The 27,809-nt window shown below is 45.4% G+C and overlaps 2 protein-coding genes across 11 annotated transcripts in view; one reads left to right on the forward strand and one right to left on the reverse strand.

Moving 5' to 3' along the window:
• Window positions 1–58: 58 nt before the first annotated feature.
• Window positions 59–26,294, forward strand: Drc9 (dynein regulatory complex subunit 9). 3 transcript variants are annotated; one of them, XM_004834667.3, is made up of 11 exons: window positions 59–128; window positions 835–904; window positions 2,358–2,586; window positions 4,966–5,174; window positions 6,878–7,006; window positions 10,518–10,599; window positions 12,093–12,254; window positions 13,461–13,535; window positions 17,297–17,428; window positions 18,324–18,425; window positions 20,265–26,294. In XM_004834667.3, exons 2-11 carry the CDS (start codon window positions 894–896, stop codon window positions 20,391–20,393), a joined length of 1,260 nt encoding a protein of 419 aa, XP_004834724.1. In that variant the 5' UTR covers window positions 59–128; window positions 835–893; the 3' UTR covers window positions 20,394–26,294. The 3 variants fall into 3 exon arrangements, with proteins under 3 accessions (XP_004834724.1, XP_021110516.1, XP_021110512.1); XM_021254857.2 differs by having other exon boundaries at window positions 69–529; window positions 20,167–20,347; XM_021254853.2 differs by having other exon boundaries at window positions 74–529.
• The window catches only part of Lrch3 (leucine rich repeats and calponin homology domain containing 3), a 100,115-nt gene continuing 93,887 nt past the window's right edge, over window positions 21,582–27,809 (reverse strand). For 4 of the 8 annotated variants that reach the window (XM_087186612.1, XM_087186618.1, XM_087186614.1 and 1 more), the window contains one exon: window positions 21,582–24,348. In XM_087186612.1, coding sequence (XP_087042738.1) covers window positions 24,022–24,348 — 327 coding nt within the window. In that variant the 3' untranslated portion in view covers window positions 21,582–24,021. Of the gene's footprint in view, window positions 27,538–27,809 lie in introns of all 8 variants that reach the window. The other 4 variants (XM_087186616.1, XM_087186619.1, XM_087186617.1 and 1 more) reach the window with 2 other exon arrangements.

Genomic DNA, 27,809 nt, shown 5'->3' on the forward strand with positions numbered 1-27,809 from the left:
GAGGCACTACGGTAGCCATCTAAGGTAGCAAAGAAAAAGGTCCCCTTCAAAAAAAAAAAAACCGGTTGTGGTTGCTATACCAACAGTTTAACTGGGTTGAGGCGTCCATCCGGGCTGTACACAGAAAGGTACAGCTGGATGCCGAACTCCCGGCCTGGGATATTTAAGGCCGATTCGCGAACATAAAGCTGTCTTTCCCTCTTCCCCACTGCAGCAAAACGAGCGGACACTAGGATTCTTCTCTTTATCTTTTTTTTCTTATTTACTCTTTTATATCTTTAAAGAAATGACTTAAAAGCGGGCCGTGTTGGCGCGCGCCTGTAGTCTCCGCTAATACTCAGGAGGCTAGGGCGGGAGAATCGCTTGACCCCAATATTTCCAGGCCAGTCTGGGCTATATAGTGAGTTCAAGGCCAGCCTGAACTACACAGGGAGAACCTGTCTCGAAGAAAGAAAAAAGAGAGAGAGAGAAATTAAAAGAAGCTACACGCGGTGGCGCACTACAGTAACTGGCTACTGCGGAGGCTGAGGCAAGATGATCACAAGTTCACAGACCAGCCTAAACAATGGTCTCAAAAAGGGGGTGGGAAGGGGGCGCTTCTGGGATGTAACTGCTGTAGAATGCCCTTGTATGGCTCGAACTTAAGGACAGAAACTACACTACCAAAAAAATAGAGTTCTTCGCTGGGGATTTAGCTCAGGGGCTTCATGCCTGCCTCAGATGCACAAGATCCTGAGTTCGATCCCTGGTACCGAAAAAAAAAAAAAAAAAAAGCATAGAAATAACTGAAACATCACTCAGAACCCCTTAAATCTCAATGTCTCCTTATTTCAGGTGACTGCGTTTTTGCGAAATTCTAAACATACTGTGGAGGCTGACAAAACTACAGAAGAATGGAAGAACTGTAGGTTCAGAATTCCAATGTATTGTGTGTGTGTGTGTGTGTGTGTGTGTGTATTTTCTCTATTATCTATGTATTTTTTATTCTGCCTGTGTGAAATTTCTGGAGACTTATCCACTGCTGTGAAACAAGATGCCCCAGCATGCCGTGACCTAAAATACAGGGTCCACTGCTGCTCACAGTCTCTGCGGGTCAGGCTCTCTCTGAAGCCTGCATGAGCCGGGACCCTGCTGGGGTGGCCGGGTGGCTTCCAGGCGGCTCACTGGCAGAGGAGAGGACTTGGGCTCCTCCCAGGCAGCACTGTGCTGCAAGGACCCCTGGTGTCCTCAGGACATTAATGTCCAGGCTGCCACCCTCGGATTGAGCCAGGAGCCAGCAGGAGGAGACTGCCTCCGCTTTTGTCACCTGGGGTCTCTTGGTCATAGATTAGTTCCACCCCATGTGGATGACACCAGGGCAGAAATCTGGGAGAGTGAGAGCTCAGGCTGGGCCTTCTGTTTCTCACTAATCAGAGACACTTTCAGCTGGCATTTAAAGATGTGGCTTGAGAATAATGGCACTCTTGGCCAAATTTAAATTAAGCATAGCCAAAGGCTGTGGATTCCACTGTCTTCCCCCTCCCCCCCTCCCCCCTCCCCCCTCCCCCCTCCCCCCTCCCCCTCCCCCCTCCCCCCTCCCCCCTCCCCCCTCCCCCCCCCCTCCCCCCCCCCCCCTCCCCCTCCCCCTCCCCCTCCCCCCCCCTCCCCCTCCCCCTCCCCCTCCCCCTCCCCCTCCCCCTCCCCCCTCCCCCTCCCCCTCCCCCTCCCCCTCCCCCCCCCTCCCCCCCCCCCCCCTCCCCTCCCCTCCCCTCCCCCTCCCCTCCCCCTCCCCTCCCCCTCCCCCTCCCCCTCCCCTCCCCCTCCCCTCCCCCTCCCCTCCCCCTCCCCTCCCCCTCATTCCTGGTGCTCAGGATTGAAGGGATTGAACCCGGAGCCTCAGGCATGCTAGGCAAGCCCTCTACCATTGAGCTAGATCCCCAGCCCTTTTTTAAGAGTTTTGTTTTATTTTTGAGACAGTCTTGCTAAATTACCCACGCTGGCCTCAAACTTGTGATCCTTCTCTATCAGCCTCCTGAGTAGCTGGAGCTACAGGTGTGCACCACCACACCCAGCAAGAGGTACATATTTTTATGAAACAATAAGTTGTCGGCCTTTGGTCTATCAAGGTAGATGGTATTTAGCAGAACCCCAAGCAAACTCCTACTTTCATTTAGTGTTTTTGAGACAGGGTCTCACTATGTAGTTCGGGCTGGACTTGAACTCACTATTGTAGCCCAGGCTGGCCTTGAACTCACAGTGATCCTCCTGCCTCAGCCTCCCAAGTGCTGGGATTACTGGCATATGGCACCACGCCTGTGTTTTTGAGTTTAACACTGAAACATTGCTCATGGACTTACTTTTCTGTATTCCTTCTTTAGAGACAGTGTGGAAGCCTCACCTGTTCCTCCAGAAGCCTGGCCATCCCACCTGGTGCTGGTGATGGGTGAGGCGTCCTGTGAGGCCCAAGTCAGCCCCGAGGCTGCCTCAGGGCTGTCCCTGCTGGAGGTGCTGATGGTCTCCGTGGTGCTGGAGGACGCCAGGGAGCAGCTGTCCATCCTGGGCCACATCATGCCGTGGCCGCTGGAGAGGAGGCAGAGCACTGTGCTGGTGAGTGATGGGTGAGGAGTGTGCACCTCAGCGCTTTGCTGTTTCCCACCACCCCTCTCCGTGTACACACACACACACACACACAAACACACACACACACACACATACACACACACGCTGTGGGAAAATGGCAGGGAAAGACTGTGAGAACGGTCTCCACCATGTTCTTAATTGATGGAGGGAAACGGATAGCTCAGTGCGCCTGAGATGCAAACAGCCCTTTCCAGGACAGTGGTGTCACTTAGAAAGGACTCCAGTCGCATCTGTATGAGACAGTACAGTTGGCCCTCCACACACACAGGTCCTGCACCTATCCATGCAACCAGCCTCAGAGGGAAAATATTCAGGAAAGAATTGTGTCTGGTGCACTCCTGTGCTCCCATCACAGGGGAGGCTGAGGCAGGAGGATGCCACATGCTCGAGGCCACCCTGGGCTCCATAGTGAGTTCAAGACCAGCCTGAACTACATAGCGAGACTGTCTCAAAAAAACCAAACAACAAAAGAAGAAAAAAACGTGTTCAGATGTATTTCCTTGTCATTGTTTCTTATTACAGTGTGACAACTATGCGACATTTGTACTCTCTGCTAAGTAACCTAGGGAGGAGGAGCCTATGTGGGAGAGTGCTCAAGGGCCGCATGCACATAGGGCGCCACTTTACACAGGAGGCTCGGTGTCCACAGGGCCCTTGAGCTGATCCCTTAGCGCTGCAGGACCATTGTGTGCAGAGAGGAAGCCTCGGTCCACCGAAAGCCCAGACCCAGTTCCTGAGTCCTCCTAGCCCAGGTTCCTCAGCTGCTAGGAGATAACTGACCACCAGGGGGAGAACTTCAGCTGCGCGGTCCGCATTGCCGTCCTTGCTGAATCTGGGCACTAAGGCGTTATCACGAATCTTAACTTAGTAGAAGTCTTTTTTATTTTTTTTTATTTTTTATTTATTTATTTTTGGGACCGGGGATCCAACTCGGGATCTTGCGCTTGCGAGACAGGCGCCGGAACCACTGAGCTAAATCCCCAAAGTCTTTTTTATTTTTGAGGGGGGACCAAAATTTTTATATATTTTCAAACTTCTATAACTTTCCGTTTGGTACTGGGGTTAAACTCAAGGCCTTTGCCCTGAGCTACATTACATGCCCAGCCCCTTTTAAGAAAAAGTTTACTGGGCCGGGGTTTTAGCTCAGTGGTTTCACTGCCTGCTATGCAAGCGCAAAGATCTGAGTTCGATTCCAGATACCAAAAAAAAAAAAAAGTTTACATTTTCAGATGGGGTCTCATTGAGTCACTAAGTTACCCACACTGGGTTTGAACTCGTGATCCTCCCACCTGGGCAAGGTGCCACACACCTATGATCCCAGCACTCGGGGAGGCTGAGCAGGAGGATTGCAAGTTTGATCCCAGCCTAGGTAACCTAGTGATTTCGTGAGACCTTGTCTCCAAATAGAAAATAAAAAACGAAGGCTGAGGATTTAGCTCAGTGACACCATGCAGCTGCCTCACAAGTGCAAGGTCGTGAGTTCGGTCCTTGGTACCAAAAACTTTAATAAAAAACAGACTGGGACTGTTGCTCAGCACAAAGGCCCTGGGTCAAGTTTCTAGTACTGCTCCCCACCCAAAAACATTTGAAATGAGTCAAGATCTCCAAGACACTCTTTCTTCCCTCCCAAATCCCATATTTTACAATAAATTGCAGTATGGTGAGTGCCCTCTAACATATATTTCACAAGGAACTTGTGTGTATGTGTGTGTGTGTGTGTGTGTGTGCGCGTGCTGAGGATTGAACCTAGGGTCTTGCACATATTAAAGACCCATTTTACCCAGCCACAGTGGCACACACCTGTCTCCAGTTACCCAAGAGGCTGAGGTAGGCGGATTGCCAATTGGAGGCCAGCCTGGGCAACTTACCAAGGCACTGTCTCAAAATAAAAACAAACAAAAAAAATTTTTGTTGTTCAGGCTGGCCTTGAACTCATAGCAATCCTCCTGCCACAGGCTCCTGAGTGTTGAGATTACAGGTGTGTGCCACCACACCTGGCTCAAAATAAAAACATTTTTTAAAGTGCTGGGATGTAGGTTGGTGACAGAGAGTTACTGAGTTTGATCACCAGTACAGCAAAAATAAAAAAAGAAGAAGATACTTCTACACGTAGCCACGCCCTCAGCCCCAAACTTTCCGTTTGGGGAACAACAGAGGGAATGTTGTGAAAACATACAAAAGGACGGGACATGTGGCTTTCTGTGGTTAAAAAAAAAAGGACACATTTTCTTGAACTACAGCTTACTAGTAGGATAAAGCAAGTTTGGAACATGTAGACGAGACCCTCTTTCTTGGAGTACCATGTCTTCACTTTACAACATCTTTCTTACCATGATTTGCTTTTAGAGAAACAACAGCCCAGACAAACCACCAGCACTCTTGACTGGAAGGAAGATATCCACTCCGTTACCACTGAAAGGACCAGTGTCACCTAGAGTCAGACCGGGAGGCCAGTTGGCTGCTAAGCAGAACAACATTCGTGATCTTGCCTTTAAAACACCTGCGGCGCGGGCCATTATGACGGCAGAGACGCTGAAGAAAATGCAGAGCGATAGGTGAAGGCAGAGAACATGTTCCAGGACGTAGAGCCCGGGTGTGGTGCCACACGCCTGGAATCCCAGCACTTGGGAGGCTGAGGCAGGAGGATCACGATGAGTTCAAGGCCAGGCTGGGCTACGTAGTGAGCTCAAGGCCAGCCTGAACTATGAACTATGTATCCAGACATTCTTTTTTGTTTTTTGAGACAAGGTCTCGATGTGCAGTCTGGGCTGGTCTTAAACTCAAACTCGAAGCAGTCCCTATGGCTTCAGCCTAGGACTACAGGGTGCACTACCATGCCTGGCTGAGACCTTATTTCCAAAAAATAAATAAAAATAAAATAAATAAAACTTAGAACAGGGCTGCAGGTATTAGTCAGTGGTGGAGCTCATGCTTAGCATGCACAAGGCTCTGAGTATGTTTATTTTTTATCGTGAGAAAGGGTCTCAGGCAGTCACTAATTTGCCAAGACTAGTGTGATTGTCCTGCCTCAGCCTCCCAGAATGCCAGGATTACAGGTGTGCGGTACCACACCTGGCTTGATCCTGAGGATTTCTTAAAGGCAGACTCAGTTTCTATTGCTTATTACTTAGTGTTTTTGTTGTCATCAAATTGCTTGCTAACAAGCCAGTTGAGTTTAAAAGAGGATGTAACTTTTATGACATTTTGGCAAATAAGAGTTTATTTGAATTACCTGAAGTCACTAGCTATATTCAGCCCAAATTCTGGTTTTTTGTTTGTTTGTTTTTGGTTTTTTGAGACAGGGTCTCTCTATGCAGTTTAGGCTGTCCTTGAACTCATTGTGTAGTCCAGGCTGACCTTGAACTCATGGCGATCTCCCTGCCTCAGCCTCCAGAATGCAGGGATTACATGCATGCACCACCATGCCTGGCTTGTTGATCTCTTTTTGGTATTAACAATGAGCTATATCCCCATCCCCTAGAAGGCTGTTTTTGAGTTTTCTTAGAACACAACATGGCCCATTTGTTCACACACTATCTAAATTTTTTCTTTTCTTTTTTTTGGTACCAGGGATCTTCAGGACCTTGTGCTTGTGAGGCAGGCAGCGGAACCACTGAGCTAAATCCCTGACCCTTTTTCTTTTTGAGACAGGGTCTCATTGTGTAGTCCAAGCCGGCCTAGATCTCACAGTGATCCTCTTGCCTCAGCCTCCCAAGTGCTGGTATTACACTGTCTCTAATTTAAAGGCTGCTTTCATGCTATCACCGCAGAGCTGAGTTGCTCTAAAGGGCAATATGTAGCCAGGTGTTGCACACCCCGGTAATCCCAGCACTGGGAGGCTGAAGCAGGAGAACCGCTTTAAGTTCAAGGCCAGCCTGGCCCACATACCAAGATCCTGTCTCAAAACAACAACCAAAATAATCCAAAAAGAGGACATGTGACCTACAAAGCTAAGAATATTTATTTTTTGTCCTTTTGTAGAAAAAGTTTGCCACAGCCCTTAAAAAAATTTTTTTTTGAGACAAGTTCCTAGGTTTGAGTGGCCTTGAACCTTTGATCCTCCTGCCTCAGCCTCCAAAGTAGCTGGGTTTATAGGTGAGTGCCACCATGCCCAGCTTATAGAGTCTTCTTAGGCCAAACAATTCCTGCATTAATTCCGTCTTAGCTGAGATGGTCGTTCTAGGTTTTAACTTGTGTCACTTCTGTAGCCCCTGAGAAGCTAGGGAACTAGATCTTACTAGCCTGTTTCTCTTCACAGGCAGTTTTTCAGCGATGTCATTGCAGGTACCATGCAGGAGTTGCAAGAGTCAGGAACTTTCATGAGCCTCCTGAAAGCCCTGCAAAAAGAAAAGGAAAACAAGATACACTTCTATGATGTCATTGCCAGGTCAGAGCAGAGGGATTTGCTTCGCTATGTGTGTGTGCGTGTGTGTGTGCTTAGGTGTGTGCACATGAATTTGGACTGGGATCTCACTATGTTACTCAGGCTGGCCTCAAACTCCTGGGGTCAAGTGATCCTCCTGCCTCAGCCCCTCAAGTAGGTGGGAGTACAGGGATGTGGCACCATGCCCAGATCTGCTTTGTTATGTTTTAAAATTGTATAAAACTCTTAGCAAGCCAAGTGTGGTGGCAGACACCTATAATCCCAGCACTTGGGGAGGCTGAGGCAGGAGGCTTAAGGGCAGCCTAGGCTACATAGTGAGATACTGTGTAAAAATAAATAAATAGAATGGAATCAAATGGAATAGAACTCTTATATTTACTGAAGTCCTTGATTTCTAAAGCAAACCAAATGTATACTTTCCAAGGAAGATAACTAGAAGTCAGAAATGTGGGTTCTACTAGATTGTCTGAGACAATAATTCAGATTTCTATAGACCCTTAGTTATCTGAATCTACAGTATATGTCAAGGATAGCCAGGGGTGGTGGTGTACACCGATAATCACAGCACTCCAGAGGCTGAGGCAGGAGGATCACCATGAGTTCGAGGCTAGCCTGGGCTACATAGTGAGTTCAAGGCCAGCCTGAACTGCACAGCGAGACATTGTCACATACACACAAAAAAGTATTCAGCATAGGCCTATGGGTATAACTCAGTGGTTCAATCTGCAGAAAGAAAGAAAAGAAGGAAGAAAAGAGGGAAGGTGGGAGAAAGGAGGGAGGGACAAAGTTCTTTAGAATAAATTCTTCTTACATGGACCCATATTCCTATACCTTGGGATCTGCAAGATTGGTTCCAGGATTTCTGGAGATACATTTGAATGCCTTGTATAAGTCAGCCTGCATATCTTTCTATTTCTATATAACTTAAGCACTGTCCTGTCCTGTACTTCGAATCATTCCTAGATTCCTTCTACTGCCTAATACAACACAGATATCGTGTAAACAGACAGATGACAAGAAAAAAGGTGTACCTTTTTGTTTTTGTTGGCTTTTTTGCAGTACTAGGTATTGAACTTGGAGCCTTTGTATTCCATCTCCAGCCTTTTTTCTTTTTTTAATTTTGTGGCAGGGTCTCACTAAATCACTAAGTAGCCCAGGCTAGGCTGGAGGTATATGTGAGCCACAGTTGGCTGAGTCCACAGAGGTGGAGCCCACAGGTTCCAAGGGCCGCTGTATTCGAATGTTTGGGTAGGTGGAACTGCTTTTCCTTGCAAGCTGTTCTTCTCTTTCTCCCCCTAGTATCAGTGATAAACTCTGCACTAGTCACCATGGACATTTGGTGACTCACTGCATGTAAGGGGACTTCCTGGCACATAGTGGCTGCCGATCACAGTAATACCTGGCCAGTCCCCCAGCACCGCTTCCATCCATGCCAGACAACTGACTGGAGTGTAGATGCTGTGAAATACAATTTGAACTTGCAGCGATCCTCGTGCCTCAAACCCCCCGCTCTACCCCCAGTGCTGGGGTCACAGGTGTGTGCAACACCTGGCTTTAGTTTTTTTTTCCCTCCAGTACTGGGGATCGAATCCCCAGCCTCGCTCATTTAATTATTATTTTTTATTTTTTTTTTAATTTTTTGTAGTACTGGGGATCAAACTCAGGACCTTGTGCTTACAAGGCAGGCGCAGTGCCACTGAGCTAAATGTCCAGCCCTGTAATTATTAAAAGCTTTATACTAATATTTTTGTTGGTTTGCTTTGTTTCGTCTTGGAGACTCCTTCAAAGGGACCTGACCGCCACAAGCCGAGCTCTCTGGAGTCTGCCACTTGCCAGGGTTTTCTTCTTTGGCTTCCCATTCTGGACATGTTTCCATTGCATTTGTCTCTTTTCTGTTTTATATCTTCTATCATCTTGTTGATTTTTTTCTCTCAGCTTTGCTTTTGCCTCTCTCACCTGCTGTGTGGGTTTATACCTTTTATGCTTCCTTTCTGATTATTCTGATGTCGTTTGAAATGGGAACAGAAGTAAAAGGTGGGTCCAACTACTGATTGAAAAGACAAAGTGCACATAAAGTGAAAACTTAGGGTAAAAATTGTGCATAAAATATAACACCAATTCTGTAAGAGAAAAGTTGTGGTTTGTATTGATTACAAGGAACTATAGTAAAATTTTAGCCATAGTTAACTCTAGATAGTGGCATTATGGGTAATTTTTCTTCTTTTTTCCTTTTTTGCATTTTCTAAAGTATTCATATATGTATTACTTACATAAATGACATTTATTTGTATGTATGTGTGTATTTATTTATATATATTTTTGAGACAGGGTCTTGCTATGCAGTTGAGGCTGGCCTTGAACTCACTCTGTAGCCCAGGCTGGCCTCGAACTTGTGACCCTCCTACCTCAGCCTCTGGAGTGCCAGGATCACAGGTGTGCGCCACACACCCGGCTTGCTATTTTATTTGTTTTAAGCCTAATAGTGGAGTTGCTGGGGAGAGAATTGTGTTTCCCAGGGCAGGCCAAGATCCCAGAACTTCAGTTCTTGGGCTTTGTGTTGGACGGTACTGAGCTCGGGCCCTGCCCTGTCTGTGTGACCAGCAAGCATGTCAGTCCTATCCCTGAGAAGCAGATGCGGCAGGGATCATTCACGCAAGGGTGGACCCGGGTGTGAAGGAGCTGGGGTGAGCCTCCACATGCCCCTCGAGAGGCTCCCGAGAAAGAGGAAGAGGCAGCTGTGCCATCTCAGGATGGCTTGGTGAGGTCATCAGGGCATCGGAGTCAAAGTCACCCATGGGACAAGTCCTCGAAAGTGTGGCCTCAGGTCGCCTGGCAGAGCCTCTCAGGGCCAAGAGGCTGGGACCTGCTTGCCATGCTCCCTGCAGCTGAGGGTCGGTGAGGCCCATTCTGTGTCCACCAGAGCATCTGTGAGCTATGGATAATGTCAGCCAGGCCTGGTGGTCCACAGCTGTCATACCAGCACTTGGGAGGCTGAGGCAGGAAGATTGCTGTGAGTTTGAGGCCAGTGTGGGCTACATAGCGAGACCCTGTCTCAAAAAAAAAAAAAAGGAAAAACAAACAAAAAGATAATGTTAGATCCTAAGGTTGAGGTGAGGACATGTACTAGTGTTCAGATGGGATGGATTTTCGTTCTTCCTCTATCTTGCTTTTTCTCAGCAGCAGATATTTTAGATATAACACTGAGAAGCCAGAAAAGCCTTCTTCCAGGAGGCTAACAGAAACCACCGTGTTTAGCAGTGTTACTGAGGGTGTGTCCAGCGCAGCCCCCCAGCCTCCTGAGCCAGAATCCTAGGCACCAACCTGCTCTGCAGTGGGCAGGGTCCCCGTGCACCCTAGGGCTTGGAGGCCCCATTTCACAAACTGTTCTTATTGGGCCGAGGATTTAGCTCAGTGGTTCCGCGGTTTGCCTCAAAAATGCTCAAGGTCCCAAGTTCGATCCCCAGTACCAAAATAAACAAACAAACAACCCACAAATTGTTCTTATTTTTTGTAGGGAGGAAGAGGGACGAAAAATGATAAAATCTCTTCAAAAACAACTGATTAATGTTAAGAAAGAACAGCAAGCTGAAGTACAGGTGAGCATCACTTGGGAGCACCAGGAGTGGCCGAGCTGGGGCAGTGTGCAGAAGGCGATTTTGCAGGCAGAGAAAAGCTGTTTGTGAAAGATTAGTGATTCTCAGGTGGCTTTTCCACTGATGCTAGGAAGAGAGGAGCCAGAGAGCAGAACTCTGAGGATCCCAGTACCCTGGAACTCTCAGTCCGTTGTCACTCTCATATCCCACCCGGGCCACACCACCACTATGTAGCCCACGCTGGCCTCAAACTTGCAGTGATCTTCCTGCCTCAGCCACCCAAGTGGGGATTACAGGCATGTGCCACCACACCAAACAGCTCATCTGTTTTGTTTTTTTTTTTGTACTGGGGATCGAACTTGGGTCCTTGTGCTTGCGCAGCAGGCGGCAAAACCACCGAGCTAAATCCCTGGCCCTGCTCATCTGTTTTTATTAGCTTTTTTTTTTTTTGGTACTGGGGATCAAACTCAGGACCTTGCGCTTGCAAGGCAAGTGCCAGAACCACTGAGGTAAATCCCCGGCCCTATAGCTTTTTAATGGTTTGTCATCAGAGTCTCAACAGGGATGACAACATGTTACCATAAAACACGGTGGAACAGTTGGAGGGCATCATCTGATTACTGCAGGCAGTGACACTGAATAGTGTTTATATAGCGAGGACCCCTACGTGGTTGGATATCTGCGATTCCATGTGCAGTTCAGGTGGCACCTGTGAGGAGCCATTCACTCCAAGGCAGTGAGGGCCATGGGATTTATTATGGAAGGAAGATAAGAGAACTGACCTTGTGCTCCCAGGGCAGGGAACAGCTCACAGGGAAATGAAACCAAGCTGGGACTGGGGCCCCAGGAGACCCGAATGGGAGATGGGGGTGGCTCAGAGTTGATTTAGGACCCTTATGGTCGAAGCCAGTAGCCTTAAGCATTGGCATACGATAGAAATGCTAATTTCATATACAATTGTACCATTGTGTATGGCTTTTATTCCTGAAATGGATTACTCCACATTTTCCTTTTGTCATCCAACCAAAGCGGCAAGTGGAGGTGTGAGGCCAATTCCAACTTCTCCAGAGAGTAAGTAGTTCAAACCTCCAGAGCCTATGGCCTCTTGCTCTGCATTCACTTATGGTATTGACACTACCATGAAAAGCCTCGGCCCTCATCACCATGGCCACCTGCAGAGCCTTCTGAGCTGTGGTTGATTGACTATTTTCTTTCCAATACTAAATCATGCTTCTCTGAATTCAAGTAACAAGTCCAGGAAATGAGGTCTGAAGCAGTTTTGGAACGTTGCAGTCCCTTTTTTTTTTTTGGTACCAGGGATTCAACTTGGGACCTTGTGCTTTCGAAGCAGGCAACAGAACCACTGAGCTAAATCCCCAGCCCCTGCAGTCCTTTCTTGGTTCATACATTAGGAGGCTAAGCTGAGGCCACTGACCCAACTCCATGGAGGTAGAAGGTACTCTGCATTTAGAAACCTCCCAGTCTTTCTTCTGCAGAGCCAAAATGAATACATTGCCCACCTCAAGGACCAGCTGCAAGAGATGAAGGCGAAGACCAATCTGGAGAATCATTACATGAAAAGGAATACCGAGCTACAGATCGCCCAGACCCAGAGAAAGTGCAACTGGACCGAGGAGGTCCTGCTGGAGGAGATCGAGGTGACCATGGTTCAGTATTGCACCCCGCAGGTCGGGGGGGCTCTCGTGTGCCAGGCCCTGGGTTCAGGCCCCAGGACCAAAGGGGCAAAAAGAAAGATCCGGGTGGGGCCAGTCCCAATGATACTGTCTCAGCCCAAGGTCACACTGTTGCCCAGGCTGGCTGCAAACTCCTGGTCTCAGGTGGTCCTCCTGACTCAGCCTCTCCAGCAGGTGGGACTACAGCCTGGCTGATGAGCTTTTCCTTCTCCTCTTCCTCCCCTTCTTCTTTTTCTTCCTCCTTCCTCCCGCTCTTCCTCCTCTTCTTTCTTCAATGTGGTACTGGGACTTGGGCTCCACCCCCAACCTTTATTTTATTTTTGAGACAGTCTCACTGTTTAGCCCAGGGTGGCCTGGAACTCACAGCCCCCTCACACCTCAGCTTCCTGAGTGATGGGGTCACAGGCATGCCTGCCACGCGCTCCTCTTCCTTCCTGTCTCGGGAAACAGGGTGACCGTAGGGAGAAGCCCTTGAGAGTCTTGCCAGTACCTTCAGGCATTTGCTGCTGCTCACTCCACACCATGGCACTTTGCCCCCCTCCAGTGTGGAATAGGAGGTCTGAAGCACAGTGCTCCACTCAGCCCGAAGCTTAGGGAGCTGAGAAGTCCCGGAACAGTCTCAGGGGAAAGAAACAAGGAGTGGCCCTTCATGAGAGGATGCTAAGTGACGCACGGGCCAGGGTGGGCACAATAGAGGTGTCCTTCTTTGTGACAACTTGCTTCCTAGGTGGTGCCCTCCACCCCGATGACACACTTCTCTTGCATATTGGAATTTCAGGTTCTAGAACCTCAGAACCTTGGGACCTTGAAGCATTGTTGTTATTTTTTTGGTACCAGAGATTGAACTTAGGACCTTTCGCTTTCAAGGCAGGCAGCAGAACCACTGAGCTACATCCCTGGCCCAGCATTGTTTTGCTCCTTCCACGGACGCCACCTTCTAGATGGCTGGATGCTGGTCCTTGTCTCCAGGGCCCTGCATGTGCTCCCTGATGTCAGCACCTGGCTCTGTAGCATCGGGGATTGTGGATGGGGCTGAGTGGAACCAACCTGCCACTCCAGAGCGATGCCTCCTTCCCAGTCCTCACTGGCCACGGAGCCCATGCCTGCTGCCGCCTGGTGTCAGTGTCTTGCCTTGGCCATGGATCTTGGCATCAATTCTTGTTCTTACAGAAAGTGAGGATGAAGACTGAAGAAGAGAACCGGATCCACATGGAGATTGAGATGTTCCTTAGGAAAGAGCAGCAGGTGAGTCACCAAAACTTTTTTTATCACTCATCTTTAAAAAACTGCACATATAAAATGCTGAGGGGAGCAAAGACTTTTTTTAGAGGTAGGAAAAGTCACCCATAATTCTAGAAGCCTAATGAATGAACTGTAGACCATGTGTTCTTTCAGAGTTACTCGTCTGACTAGATGTTTTTGGAGGGGGAGGGGTTTTTTTTTGGTTTATTTGTTTCTTTATTTTCATACTGAGGATTGAACTCAGGACCTTGTACTTGCGAGGCATGTGTGGTGCCACTGAGCTAAATCCCCAGCCATGTTTTTTTGGTTTTTTGAGAAAGATCTTGCTTTGTAGTGCAGGGTGGCCCTGAACTCCCTATGTAGCCCTGGCTGGCCCAGAACTTGCACCAATCCTCCTGGCCCAGCCTCCCAAGTGCTGGGATTATAGGCATGGGTGGGCCACCATGCTGGGCTCAGAGACTCTTTCTTTTTTTTTTTTTTTTTTTGTATTAAATTCTTTCATTGGTACATTGTAGGTATACAACACAATTACATTTCTCATTGGGAATTGTACCTTTATATGATGCATCTTGGTTCTTATTTTTTCCCCATTCCTAGCCCTCCCTTCACGCCCTCCACCCTTCCCTATTTACAAAGACTTTATTTCCATTTTTTCCATTTCTCATCATTTTTTCCTTTCCCTTCTCTCCTTTCCCCTGTGCCTCCCACTACCCCTACCCCTTTGGACCTTTTCTTCCTATTTTACATTATCGATTATTCATTCTAATAATTGGTACATTTTAGGTATACAATATAATGACATTCATCATTGGAAATTTGCACCTTTACATAGTCACAGAGACTCTTTCTTTCTGGTACTGGGAGTTGAACCCAGGACCTCACATATGTTAGGCACGTGAAGAAACTGTTTTATGGCATAATGGAACATTTCCCAGTCCTCTTGAGGTTACTAAACATTAACTCTGAATTGATGTTAATTCATGGGGACCCACAACAAAACTGAGGCCCACAGTCAAAATCAGGGTTATGGTGATCAGAGGACAGATGGAGTCTTTAAAGTCTCCCTCACTGTGGCCACACCAGTTCTGTGGATCCAAGCTGTGGTTCTTTCCCACGTTACTGAATGTAATTGGAATAAACATACCTGGGCCGTTATAGTGTAAGGGCCAAGTAGGGCTTCTGCTAACCAAAATGTTAAACCAGAGGCCTCACCATACCCCCGGTGGCACTGCAGAGGTGAATGCCACTGTCACAGTCTTGAAAGAAGCAGGGGTGGTGATGTCGACCACATCCCCACTTGGCTGTTTGGCCTGTGCGGAAGCTAAGTAGACCCTGGAAAAAATGACTGTGGGTGATTGTAATCAGGTGGTGCCTCCAGCTGCAGCTTCTGATCAGGTGGAAGATCTTTCCTAGGCTGAATCTGCAGTGGCTCCCGTTGTTAGCCTGGTCACAGCCCCTGCCTCCAAACCAGCTTGAAACCTACCAGCAGCAGCTTGCTTTTACCTGGCAGGGCCAACAGTGCACCTTGTGGTCTGGTGTCTAAGCTCTGTCACTTCTCCTGTTCTGTCCTATGATGTGGCCTGCAGAGATACTGCTTGTCTTCACTTTCCACAGAACATCATCCTCTCTTATGAATGGCATTATGCTGACTGTATCCAGTAAACAGGAAGTAGCAAGGTCGACTTTTAGTAGGACATATGTGACTGGAAGGTGGGGGACAAAGCCCATTTCTGGTACCAATTCCGTGTCACTAATGATCCATTTAGATGACAAGAACCATACCAGTAATTTGAAGAAAGGAAACTTAACAAAAAAAAATCATGAGCTATTAATAAAGGATTGACCATTAAGAAGGAATAAAAGGGCCAGGGATTTAGCTCAGTGGTTCTGCCGCCTGCCCTGCAAGCGCAAGGACCCGAGTTCAATCCCCAGTACCAAAAAATAAATAAATAAATAAATAAAATAAAAGAGTCAAGTGTGATGGTGCATGCTGCATACCTGTAATTGCAGCACTTGGGAGGCTGAGGCAGGAAGATTGCCAAGAGTTGAAGGGCAGCCTGGGTTACATAGTGAGACCTTGTCTCAAAAAAAAAAAGAAAAAAAGGAATAAAGAACACACTAGGGCAGGTGAGCAGTATCCAAGGAAGGAATAAACTTTGAAAGGAGGGGAGCAGGAGGCTCCTTCCAGGCTGAGATTCAGACCTCCCTGGAGAGGGTGTGGCTGGGCCTCCTGGCTGACACAGTTGTTTCACACTGACAGGGTCAGGCTAGGAAGCAGCAAACTGTGGACTTTGCTAAAAGTTCTTTTTAATCAGATGACCATTTGGTTTTATAGCCAATTCATCCATTGAGCTAATATACTTTTCTCCTTTAATATATTAATAAACTAAAATACATTACCAGATTTGATGTTCAATCATCTTAAATTCTTGGGATCAACCTTCCTGGGTCATAATGTGTTTGGCAAGCAGAGCTCTGTGCGGCAGTATCAGTTAAGACTTGGGGTGAACAAGTGCCAGTGGGTCTCCCCACTCAGACCCTCCTAGTAGGGTTCCCTAGAACAAGAACAGAAGCAGCATACTGGGTCCAGAACAGCCCTCTTGCCACATCCTTGAGTGTCCTTACTGACAAAGTGTAGTGTTTTGCTAGGTGGTCAGTTTCCAGCAAGCATCCTGCCAGTGAACAGCGAATTTGGAGCTGAGCAGCAATTGATATTGGTACAAAGGGGTTTTTATTTTCCATTTATCTTCAAGTATAAGGTTTACTCTGTAGGCTTAAAGGTTTTGTTATTTTTGGTTTTTTTGAGACAGGCTGCCTAGTTTGGCTGCCTTGAACTCACTATGTAGCCTAGGCTGGCCTTCTAACTCATAGTGATCATCCTGCCTCAGCCTCCCGACTGCTAGGATTATAGGTGTGCACCAGTATGTCCAGCCAGATTTTCTTTTTCAAAATCAATGAATATTCAACTTTATGAGATGGATTTTTTCATCCATTGAGATGTATTTTTCTCCTTTAATATACTAATAAAGTAAAATTCATTAATATATTTGCTGATGTTGAGTCATCTTTAAATTATTGGGATAAACACTGCTTGATCATGCTGTATTAGTCTTTTTTTGGCGGGGGGGTGGGTACCGGGGATCGAACCTGGGTCCTTGTGCTTTCGAGGCAGGCGGTGGAACCACTGAGCTAAATCCCTGGCCCCTGTATTAGTCTTTTAAGTGGCTGCTAGAGTTGATTTATACTTTTCACTTACATATTTATTCCATAAGTGATATAACCTATAGATTTTATCTTAACACTGAATTTCAAATTTGTTAGTGTAAAGCTGGGCTTTATAGTCTTATATTTAATTTTTTTTTTATTTCTGTAGTTTTATCATCTGTTTTTGTTTTAGAGACAGGGTCTTGCTATGTAGTTCAGCCTGGCCTTGGACTCACTATATAGCCCCGGCTGCCTTGAACTCACCAAGATCCTCCTGCCTCAGCCTGCTCAGGGCTGAGATCATAGGTGTGGAGTGTATAGTCTGAGGAACATTTCTGAATACACACCCATGCAGCCACCACCTACAAGGTACCAAGAGCACTAATGCATCCCAGAGTTCCCGCCTACTTCCAGTGGGTGACCCCCACCCAGATAACCACCTTCTGCCTTCCATCACTGCAGGAAAGCCTTGCTTGTTCTTGAGCCTGACATAAATGGCACCAGAGAGTATGCGCTGTTTGTGTCTGGTGGAAGACATGTTTTCATGTTCTTCCTAACAGAGGCTTGAGGAGAAGCTAGAGTTCTGGATGGAGAAATTCGATAAGGACACAGAAATGAAGCAGAATGAACTGAATGCTCTCAAGGCTGCCAAGGCCAGTGACCTAGCTCACCTGCAGCACCTGGCGAAGATGGTGAGGAGGTGGGAGATGGGAGGTGGGAGGCACTCCGGAGAGGGGGGGAGCTGAGCCAGAGGGGCCGGGTGATGTGGTCTGTGCTCAGAAGTGGAGGTTGCCTCCAAGCAGTGGCTTCTCCTCAGAGGATGGCGATGGTGCAGGAGCAGCAGCTCGCACTCACATGACATTACTCTAGCCCAAGATTTTCTGGTATTTTAAGTGTAACTTTAAAACCTTACAACTACTGGGCTGGGGATTTAGCTTAGTGGTTCTGCTGCCTGCCTTGCAAGCATAAGAACCCGAGTTCGATCCCCGGTACCAAAAAATCCTCACAACTCCTTTAGATACTACACCATCATCATTTCCACTTTCTGGTCTCTTCAGACAATATGTAAGTAATTGTTTTTCCTTTTTTTGAGACAGGGTCTGAATATGTAGTTTAGGCTGGCCCCTTACTCAGGGTGGTCCTCCTGCCTCAGCCTCCTGACTGCTGGGATTACAGGTGTGCATCCCCTTCCTTGGCTTGTAAATAATGATTTCCAAAGAGCTTCTGATTGTGGCTTCATCACTGAATGAGTGTGGAGCTGTCTAAATTTTTCTTTCAAAGACAGTTATTTGCATATGTACATTCTACCAAAGTTTTAAAAAGTCATATTATGTTGAGGTCAATATTCACACATTGAGTTAGTATTTCATTTGTATGAAAGATTTTAAACCTTAAATCTGAATTACACTGAACAAACTTGGGAACATTATAAAGTTAATATATGCATATCTATAATCCAGTAATATTTTTCTATAGTTTACATTGAGATTTAGCATGTTTTATTTTAAAACTTTGTATTGAAAGTGCAGGTTGGGTCATAGTTTAGCTAAGAGAGTTCAGTGACAGGATTGATGTCTACTTTTACAGATTCGGGAGTATGAGGAGGTCATCATTGAAGATCGGATAGAAAAGGAGAAGACCAGGAAGAAGATGGAACAGGATACGCTGGAACTAAAGAGTGCCATAAAGGTAGATAACTGTAACTAGCTAGTGTCTTGGGGTCCCCAGGTCACACCCAGTCTATTTCCAAGGGACACAGCTTTTCTCATCCATTATCAAACACAGTGGCCGTTTGGAGCTGGGCATGGTGGCGCATGCCTGTAGTCCCAGGACTCAGGAGGCCGAGGCAGGAGGATCACTGCAAGTTCAAGGCCAGCCTGAACTACATAGTGAGGCCATGTCTTAAAAACCAAAACTAAAAAACACATGGCTGTTTACCACGGAGCCAACCAGTGAGGCCTTTTGTTCTGTCAGTTTCCCATGCACCTACAGCGCAGACGCTGACTGGGATGGGGAGACAGAGGTGGTCAGCTGCGGACGCAAAACTGAGGGCCAGAGCTCAAACTTGAGACAACTGCTTCTGGCCAAGCCAGCTCTTGGCAGTGATTCTTCTGAGCACCCTGCTTCTTAAGGTCCTGTTCATATGGCAGATGACTTTCCTGGCCTGATATGAGCTGCTTTCCAAAAAGGCAAGGGATCAAGCAGCTGGTTAGAAAAGGAGCTGTTACAGTTTTCTGTGAACTCACCTATTAGCAATGATGAAATGAGCAGGTCTCACATTTTGGAAAATGTTTTAAAGCAAAAACTGTACTGCAAAAATACTATGAGTGGGGCTGAAGCTGCTGTTTGGAATCCACCCTACCCCTGAAGAGGGGCGTCAGCCGAGACCCAGGGGGCAAACTCTAGCTTGGGTTGTAGATGAGGAGGTGGACTAAAAAGGGAAGCTTTTCCCCCCTTTTTAATTTTGGTATTGGGGATCGAACTTGGGAACTTGCGCTTATGAGGCAGGTGCAGTGCCAGTGCCACTGATCTAAATCCCCGGCCCTATGTCCCTTACTTTTTATATAGTATGTATTTTGTTGTTATTTTATACTAATACAGTCTCATATTACAAAGGTAATTTAGTGAAAGAATCTTTCAAAAAAGGAAGCTTTGGGGGCAACCCACTTTCCGGTTCCCCTTCTGTCTTAGGCAGAAGCTTTCTTTCCCAATAAATTTTTCCTAGTCTTAAAAAAAATAAAAAATAGAAAAGGTTCAGGTATCTGAACCAACTCTGAGCTATTAGAGTCCACTGTATAATTAGCAAGTATTTATCAAGCTTCTATATTTCCCATTTGTCAAGATTGGTTGATTTAAGGCCAAAACCTAAGAACTGGGGGAAGACTACTTTTGTTTTCATTGGTGGAGCTCCCAGTGTTTGGGGCTTAGGATGATTTTTAAGTAGCCTCCACTGTATTCCTAACAGTTGCATCTAAAGAAGAACATAGTCAAGGTGCTCTTTTAATCCGTCTTGAAAGTAAGATTTAGTCAATTCCCAAAGATAAGAAATGCACCAGACAGCCTTATGAAGCCATCTGACTGATTACTGTTTTTGTTTTGTACCGGAATGAACTCAGAACCTTGTGCTTTCTCTTTCGAGGCAGGCGCAGTGCCACTGAGCTAAATCCTCGGCCAGATTTCTGCCTTTTTGACCAAGTCCAGGTAACAGATTTTCCTGGATGTTCATTTTTTTTGAGACAAGGCGTCACTGCCCTGGTCAGGCTGGCCTTGAACTCTCCCATCCTCCTGCCTCTGCCTCTCGAGTGCTGGGATCACAGGCATGCGCCACCATACCGGGCTCTCCCGGACGTTTCCAGGGAAGCAGTTCGAGGAAGTCAGGTTTCTAAGTGTGAAGGAAAAATCAGCCTCATCAGATTCTTTCTACCAACAGTGACAGCGGCCAGCCAGCTCTGTCTCAGAGGCTTCCGTGGGAAGGAAGCAGCATGACGGGCACACTCCAAGCGGTACTCACTTCCCTTCCTCTTCCAGCTCCAGGCCTGGTGGCGGGGCACTGTGATACGGAAGGAAATTGGAGGCTTCAAAATGCCTAAGAAGGAGAAAGATGACAGTAAGGATTCAAAAGGAAAAGACAAGGACAAACGAAGAGGCAAGAAGTGACAAGTTACCTCCTGTCCTTGCCTCTGGAATCCCGGAGGTTGGGAGCATCCAGAGAACTCATCGGTGTTTTTATTTGGGGCCTGCGATTTCACCTGAATTAGGGTACTATCAATTTAGGGTTTCTTCATTCATTGAATTTTGCTTGGAAGAAGTATTTGCAGCAGCCTATTTCTCTTGCTCTTTCCTACCAGAAAAAACAGTTCCTGGGCTTAGGTATAATGATACATTAAAACTTTAGTAACTCCTATGTGTCTGATTCTGATTCTAATTTGTCTAAAGTGAGAATCTTATGTGCAAAAGTGAACTATTCAGTAGGAATTATAAAGTACAGTCTTATACACAACAAATTTTAACAAATGCTGGTTCCTGCCTTTTGGATTATTTTAGTGTTTTTATTGGGGGAGATCATAATATTCATAAATGGCTCCAGCAACATTCTGGGGATCGGTAGGGATATAAATTATAGACAAGCTAGAAATGGGGTGTGAAAGGTGAGGACACATAGGTTCTCTGGAAGGCTAGTTTAGAGATTTTTTTTTTTTTGAGGCAGGTCTTTCCGTGTAATTCAGGCTGACCTTGAAGTCACTGTGTATCCCAGGCTGGCCTTGAACTTGGGAGGATCCTTTCCAAGTGCTGAGATTACAGGGGTATGCCACCATGCTGGCTTAAATTTGGAGATATTTTCAACCAGACGCAACTGTTCCCATCTTGTGGGGTATTAAGACTGGAAGAGGAAAAGCCTATGAAAACACCTACCTGTGCCAGGCACATAGTACAGCTGTCTGTCATTCTCCTTCTCCCCTTATGGAACAATGAGCCCACTAGGTCATGCTTGCCCCAATCAACCAAAACAATGTCTAGGGATGCTAATGCTTTCTCTACAGCACAGCAGGGAACTTCTGAGAGAAAAGCTGTCCTTAAGTGTCACATTTATTTCATGAATTAAGCCCTCTGTACAACTTCAGTTACAGGACAATCTTGTTATCTCTTCTTCCTTTAAGTAAACTTCAACCTTTCCTTCAAGGAATTAGCCTGTCCTGGCCTTGAACTCTATGTAGCCAAGGCTGGCCTTGAACTCCCAGTGATCCTCCTGCCTCAGCCTCCCAAGTGCAAGTGCTGGCACTACAGGTGTGCACCACCACGGCTGGCCGGAAACTGCTTTAGGTATGAACATTTTCAAACATTACATGCTACTTAAGTGTTGGCTTTATTTTAATGTCAATGTGTAAGGTGGCATACAGGCAATTTAAAATAACACATGATATTGACATATTTATACTTAAACTTATGCAGTATATTTACAGACATACAAATATAGGACAATGTTTTACATAATCTTTTACTAATTATATGTTTATAACATTTTCAGAATAAAATGAAATCTGCTGTAAACCATCTCACTGCACTGTATAAATAAAAGGGTTCCTACTATCCATGTTTTCCTTCATTTCTAGAACCACTTAAGCACTTAACATTTTTAAAATTCATCAGATTCGTCGCTGCTGACTGTAGGAAGCAAGATAAATTACAGATTCCGTGATTAGCTGTGTGGTGCATTTTAAGAAGCTGTTAAGGAAAGTGACCTCCCGCTAAGCCTCCTCCAGTTCTGGCCGGATACCCAGACCTCCTCCCAGAGCAGTTTCTAGACCTGGTTATTAAGGAGAATGCTCGTCTGGAGTGTGAAGCAGATGCATTTGAAGGCCTGGAAACTGCTGACAGGAAATCTCTGTAGGTGGCAGGGGAGGCCCAGGCACGGAGCCTGTTGGTATTGGTGCTGTCAGTGCTGGAAGGTCCTTTCTCCAAACCAGGAAAAGGGTGACAAGGCCACGTTCACCATACATGAGTCTAGCAATCCTAAATGTTAAACGGAATTGTTCCAGTTTAAAAAAAAAATACATAGGTACACAAAAAACACTGAATACCAAAATTCTCTAACAAAAGCATCATGATTTGTTTTCACATACAGAAAAAATTCAATATATTTTGACAATTTTTCTTCACTATCAGCCAAAATTGATCACAAATTTTTTCTAACAATTCAAACACAAATCTGAATTAGTTTGATGAAAGTACATTAAGGTTTCATATGAAGTGTAAAATTTAAAATAAGTTGAAATTCCCACTTATTCCAATGTAAAAGTGAGATATGGCCAGTGTTGCATTATGTAATGCATTCTAGACTTGTTCCCCACACGATGCAATTCATGAGCTGGAGATTTTACTGAGGTTTAATGTTTAGAAGGAAAAATATCTGGTTAAAAAAAATAATGTTAAATTCTCATCAAGTTACATGGTTGGTGGATGTGCCTGGAACTGTAAACTTAGTGGGTCTGGCTCTAGCATTTATAAGCATTTTATTTTCAATCTGTGAGGTCCTTGATGGATTGGGCTTTCAGTTCAGATGTTTATGTTATATAACGTTAAACTTGAACAAGGTGGCAAGGTTCTAATGAAAAGTTCACAAGAACATAGAGAAAACATTCTTTGACCAGATAATCAGAATGACTTTGTACAAAGCTACTTTGAGATGCAGCACATATGTGATGAAGAGGGCTAACGGTATGCTCAGATGCATGTATTGGTAAAGAAAATCCAGAATAGAACTAAAGGGAAAAATCCCTACATAACTAGAATGCATGCTTACTCTATTTGGTTTACAAAGGTGGTGAACACCAAAAGCTGTCACTGACAACTAAAAAGGCTTATGGTTTAAACCATGTTTAGTTTAAGCTTGATAAAGGGCCTTCAGCCCTTTTGCTCCCAACAGTTGGGCAGAGAAGGCATTGGGGGCTGGAGCCCATGAGGGGGACACAGAAAGCAGTGTTCCTAAGAAGCTCTATGTGCTCTTACCCCACCAGGGAATTGGCGGTTACCTGGCAGTTAGAGGAAACCTGGCTCCCCTTCTGTCCCATTTGCATCTTCCACTGGCCAGGGAGCTAAGTGTCTGTGAGGGCTGTAGTGCGCCTGTAGGTTCAGGCACCCAGGGACCACTTGGGGGCGATGATTGTGCAAATGGTGCAGAGGAGTGCAAGTCACCAGTGTGGGGACTTGGAACCTGTGTGTGGGGTGCTTGCTGATGTGAGGACATAGTGGGCTGCTCCAGGGCCATCCTCTATAGCAGGAAGATGAGGCAGCAGTGACTGGAATTGCAGTGCGGCCAGAACACTGCTTTAGACACAACTCCACCCACCTGTACAAAATCTAGGCTTTCTGTATTATTATTTTACCTCGGACAAAATAGTCTGAGTCATCCTAACATAGCTTTTGATTTTAAATGTGGCTGAAATGCAGTGAAGGCAGTGTCCCCAACCCTACACAGATATGACTTGAGGCTACAGCCTCCACATGAAAACCACTGGCAAGGATGTAGACAACAGATTTCCAGGTCTCACCCTAGAACCACTGAGTGCAAACCTGCAAATGCTTGAGAGATTCTCATATATGACTGGTGAGAAAGCAGTGGTTCCTGGCTGTCTCAGGAGCTCGGGAAGATAACAGCATACCTGCACCTTCCACGCTCTGCTACATGAAATAAGCCTGCGTCTGGGAAAGCACAGCTAGCAGGGGCTTCCATGTTGGGGGTTCTTCCATGTTGAGAAGCTGCATTTGAGAAAACCAACCGTATCTTTTATAAAAAAAAAAAATCAATGGTAATGGGTATAACCTCCCCTAAAATGGAGAAAAGAAGCCAAACATTCCCGGTAGGAATCGTGGAAACGTCCCTTCTAGAACACGTAAGAGCTCTGGTTAAGCAGATGGGATGGCTGGCTGCAGCGATCACGGTGTCCCGCTTGTGTGGTGGCCAGGCCAGTACCCTCGGTCCTGGGGTCCTTACACAGCAGACAGCTGCTGCTGCTGCTTTGGCCGGGGCGAGTGCCAGGAGAGCCTGCACCGTCACTGCAACCTGGCCCAAACCTTTCTCTTCTAAAATGTGGAGAGGCAAGCACAATTGCTCCTGAAATGGGACAATGTGACATAAAAACAAACAAAAGAGAATATAAGGTAAACATATCACAGAACTAAAAGGAAAAAATAAACACGTCTCCCTCAGAATCACTAAATGAGATATGAAAAGTCAGTACTTAGGAAAGCTGACCTGTTAGTATGAGTTAAATAGAGATCATGTCTGACACTCACTGTCACTTTATTAACACAACTAAAGTACATACAGGTCCTTTTGAAAATTCAAAAACTGACAAGTACATACATTTATATATTCAACAGAGGAGAACAGAATACTGTGGAGGCAAAGTGGCAACATACTTTTGTCTTTTTTTTTTTGAGACAGGGTCTTGCTATGTAGTTCAGGGTGTCTTTAAACTCACTACTATGTAGCCCAGGGTGGCCTGGAACTCTCAACAATCCTTCTGCCTCAGCCTCCCAAGTGCTGGGATCACAGGCATGCACCACCATGCCCGGCTAATGTCCTTTATCTTTGATAAATAAGACGAATGCACATATATAAAACAGGAGGGGAAAACACTCAAGTTACCAAGATGGTCCCAGTCTGCAAGCTATCACTAACATTAGAGGGGAAAGAGCTTTCGAAGGTATACACCACAGGAATACAAGATAGGTTCATGACATCACTGGGGTTTTCTGAAAGGGGAAGTCCCCTACCTGCCTCAACCTTCTGGTTCTGAAACCATATTCTCAGACCAAACAGGGGTCCCAGGAGGAACCTGGGTGTATCCTGAGCTTCTGAGATTTAGATGTATTTCAGAAACTTTCCCTGATTTAGGATAATTCATGGAAGGCTCAGCATGAATTAGTTAAAAGCATGAATTACAAAGTTAAAAAGAAATTGTATTTAAAAAAGTAAAGTATTTCATATTCTGGAATTTGATGGATTAAATTATGGTGGAGAATTATTATGTCAGCTTAGTAACATCTTTTTTTTTTTTTTTTTAATACCGGGGATCGAACTCAGGACCTTGTGCTTGCAAGGCAGGTGCCGGAACCACTGAGCTAAATCCCCAGCCCAGCTTAGTAACATCTTGACTACCAATATGTCATAAGTTTTACATGTTTGCTTAAGTTAAATATATCTTGTTTGCCTAATTAACTTGCTTGATTAGTCCTTTCTTCTAAGAGAAAAGGGCAAATATTAAGTACAACATTTATCTATTGGCTTTCCTGTTAACATTAAACCAGAAAGCAGAATTCTGGTTAAGAAGAGATTATATATATGTATTAAGGACAGTAAGTGGATTTCTCTCTGCTTCTCATTTGGCACTTGTGATACATTACTAGGAAGTTTTACAAAACCAGTTGTAATAAAAATACAGCAAGTATTTATTTTTGAGGCAGTTATTGGTACTTGTGCTTACTTTCCTTTTATTTAATAGCTATTCTGATAAAACAAAGTAACTGTAATCTTTTGACCCAATACAACTACCTTCTTTGTATAATTACTTTGAGTCCTACTTCAAATACAGATTCCCTCTACCGAAAGTGAATCTGCCTGACACTTTGCTTTCTGTAAGGCTGACTTCCTGGTCCCCCCAGGAGCATCGTGGCTGATCCCATGGTGTGGTGCCCAGTCCTCGGGGCTGGTGCTTCCTAGGTACACCTGTACTGTCCTGCTGGGCTGGAGGGACCACTGTGTGTTTTCAGGAGAATGCACCACAACCAACCTAAACCATACCTGAGCCATGTTTTTATTTTTTAAATGAGAAAAAGCTCGTAAAACTCTGAAAATAATCACAGACTCTTATGATACCTTAAAAATAAAACAAACCCAAACCCCCAAACTCTGGAAGGCACTACTGTATAAAACTGAAGATTTTCTTCCTTTTTAGGATTGAACCCTGGACCCTCACACTTAGCCAAACAGCCAGCCTTCCTTCTCTCCATATTTATTTATGTATGTATGCTTTTTTTTTTTTTTTTTTAAATTTAGAGACAGGGTCTTGCTAAGTTGCTAAGTTACGTGGGCTGGCTTGAATTTGTGATCCTCCTGCTTCAGCCTACCAGAGTGCTGGGATTATAGGCATGTGCCCCATGCCAAGCTTATTATAAAGTAGTTTTAAGCATTAAGGTCCAGAAGCTAATACACTAAGTAGTTTGAGAGGCATTGACAATATTCATTGCAGTGAGTATAGAACAGACTGCAGTATAATACTTTACCTACTATTGTTCAGATATAATCTTCCCAAAAGCTTATAAGATAAAATTCACCTATAAGGATGGTTCAAATATATCAACATTATATACATCCCAACTTTAAAGTCTAAATAGGATTATAGAAGTGAATCAAAGGTACAGACAAACAAGCTCAGTAAATCTAGACAGGTACCTAAAGCTCATGGGCCCATGGGTTTCATGTGTAATATATAAATGTGGTTTCTGGGCTCAGAATGGCAGTTCACAGAACTTGCATGACCTTTAAGATGAACATTCTGACCAAACTGAAGTTATGAATACTAAATGGCCAATGTCTTCCAAATGTCCAGACTCCTTCCATGGACCTGTGCCTCCCAATGAAGGGCAAGCTCAGGATTTTGAGGCAGACAACTAAGTGACAAGGTGTCCCTAACCAGAAAGGGCACCACCATCTTCCTTCCAAGCAGCTGTTGAAGAGGTTTAAGCTGTGCTGAGGCATGGAGAAATGGTCAAGTGGGGATTTACTGTCATGTGGAAATAATAAAGTTTATATGTCATATTCTAAGAACAGGTTCAAGATTGCATTAGTAGAAATGCTTCAGCATTTGTGATAAGAGAAAAAAGGTCACTTATCAGAAGAGAAAGTGCTGGTGTTTTGCTAGCAATTATGAATGCTTATGGGCGTGATGGGGTGCTCTTCCGGACCTCTGAGGAAAGGACTAAGATTTGTTCCTTCATACCAGGGGGAAAAGCACATATGTAAATTATTCTGCCTGAGAAACAAACCTCTACCAAGTGCAGGAATGTGGTAAAAAAATCTCAAGAATGCAGTCTTTCAGCTAGAGGGGAAGATCCAGGAATAAAGCATACAGAGAATTAACATCAAAGTACAGTAAAATGCCACAAAACCCAGAAGTTCGACAGACAGAGAGACAAAACTGGATTCTTCTGAATGTGCCCCAAGAGAAAGTAGTGTTTCAACAGTTCTTTTAACGCTGAGGTTTAGCTGAAGGATGTCAGAAGGGGAACAAAGATTGTCCTGTCCAAAGTGTGAGCAGGAAAGGAAACAGAAAAACAAAGTCAGTGGATCAGAAATGCAGATTTGAGCAGAGTTCAATATGATCATTTCAATCACAATAAAAACAGTACATGTCCTGTAACATTTTTATTATGATGAATAAAAATACAATGCTGAAAAACAACACGATTTCTTGTGTGCAGACTGATTTCGCTACTAAATATCAGCATGCGATCTGCTTGCAGGTGCCCAGTATGAGTGTTGAAGACCTGAGCAAACTGGAGGCTGGCTTA

The sequence above is a fragment of the Heterocephalus glaber genome, unplaced genomic scaffold (genome assembly GCF_053883595.1).
Source record: "Heterocephalus glaber isolate CG9 unplaced genomic scaffold, H.glaber_assembly_v1.0 deba00001504, whole genome shotgun sequence".
NCBI lineage: Eukaryota > Metazoa > Chordata > Mammalia > Rodentia > Bathyergidae > Heterocephalus > Heterocephalus glaber.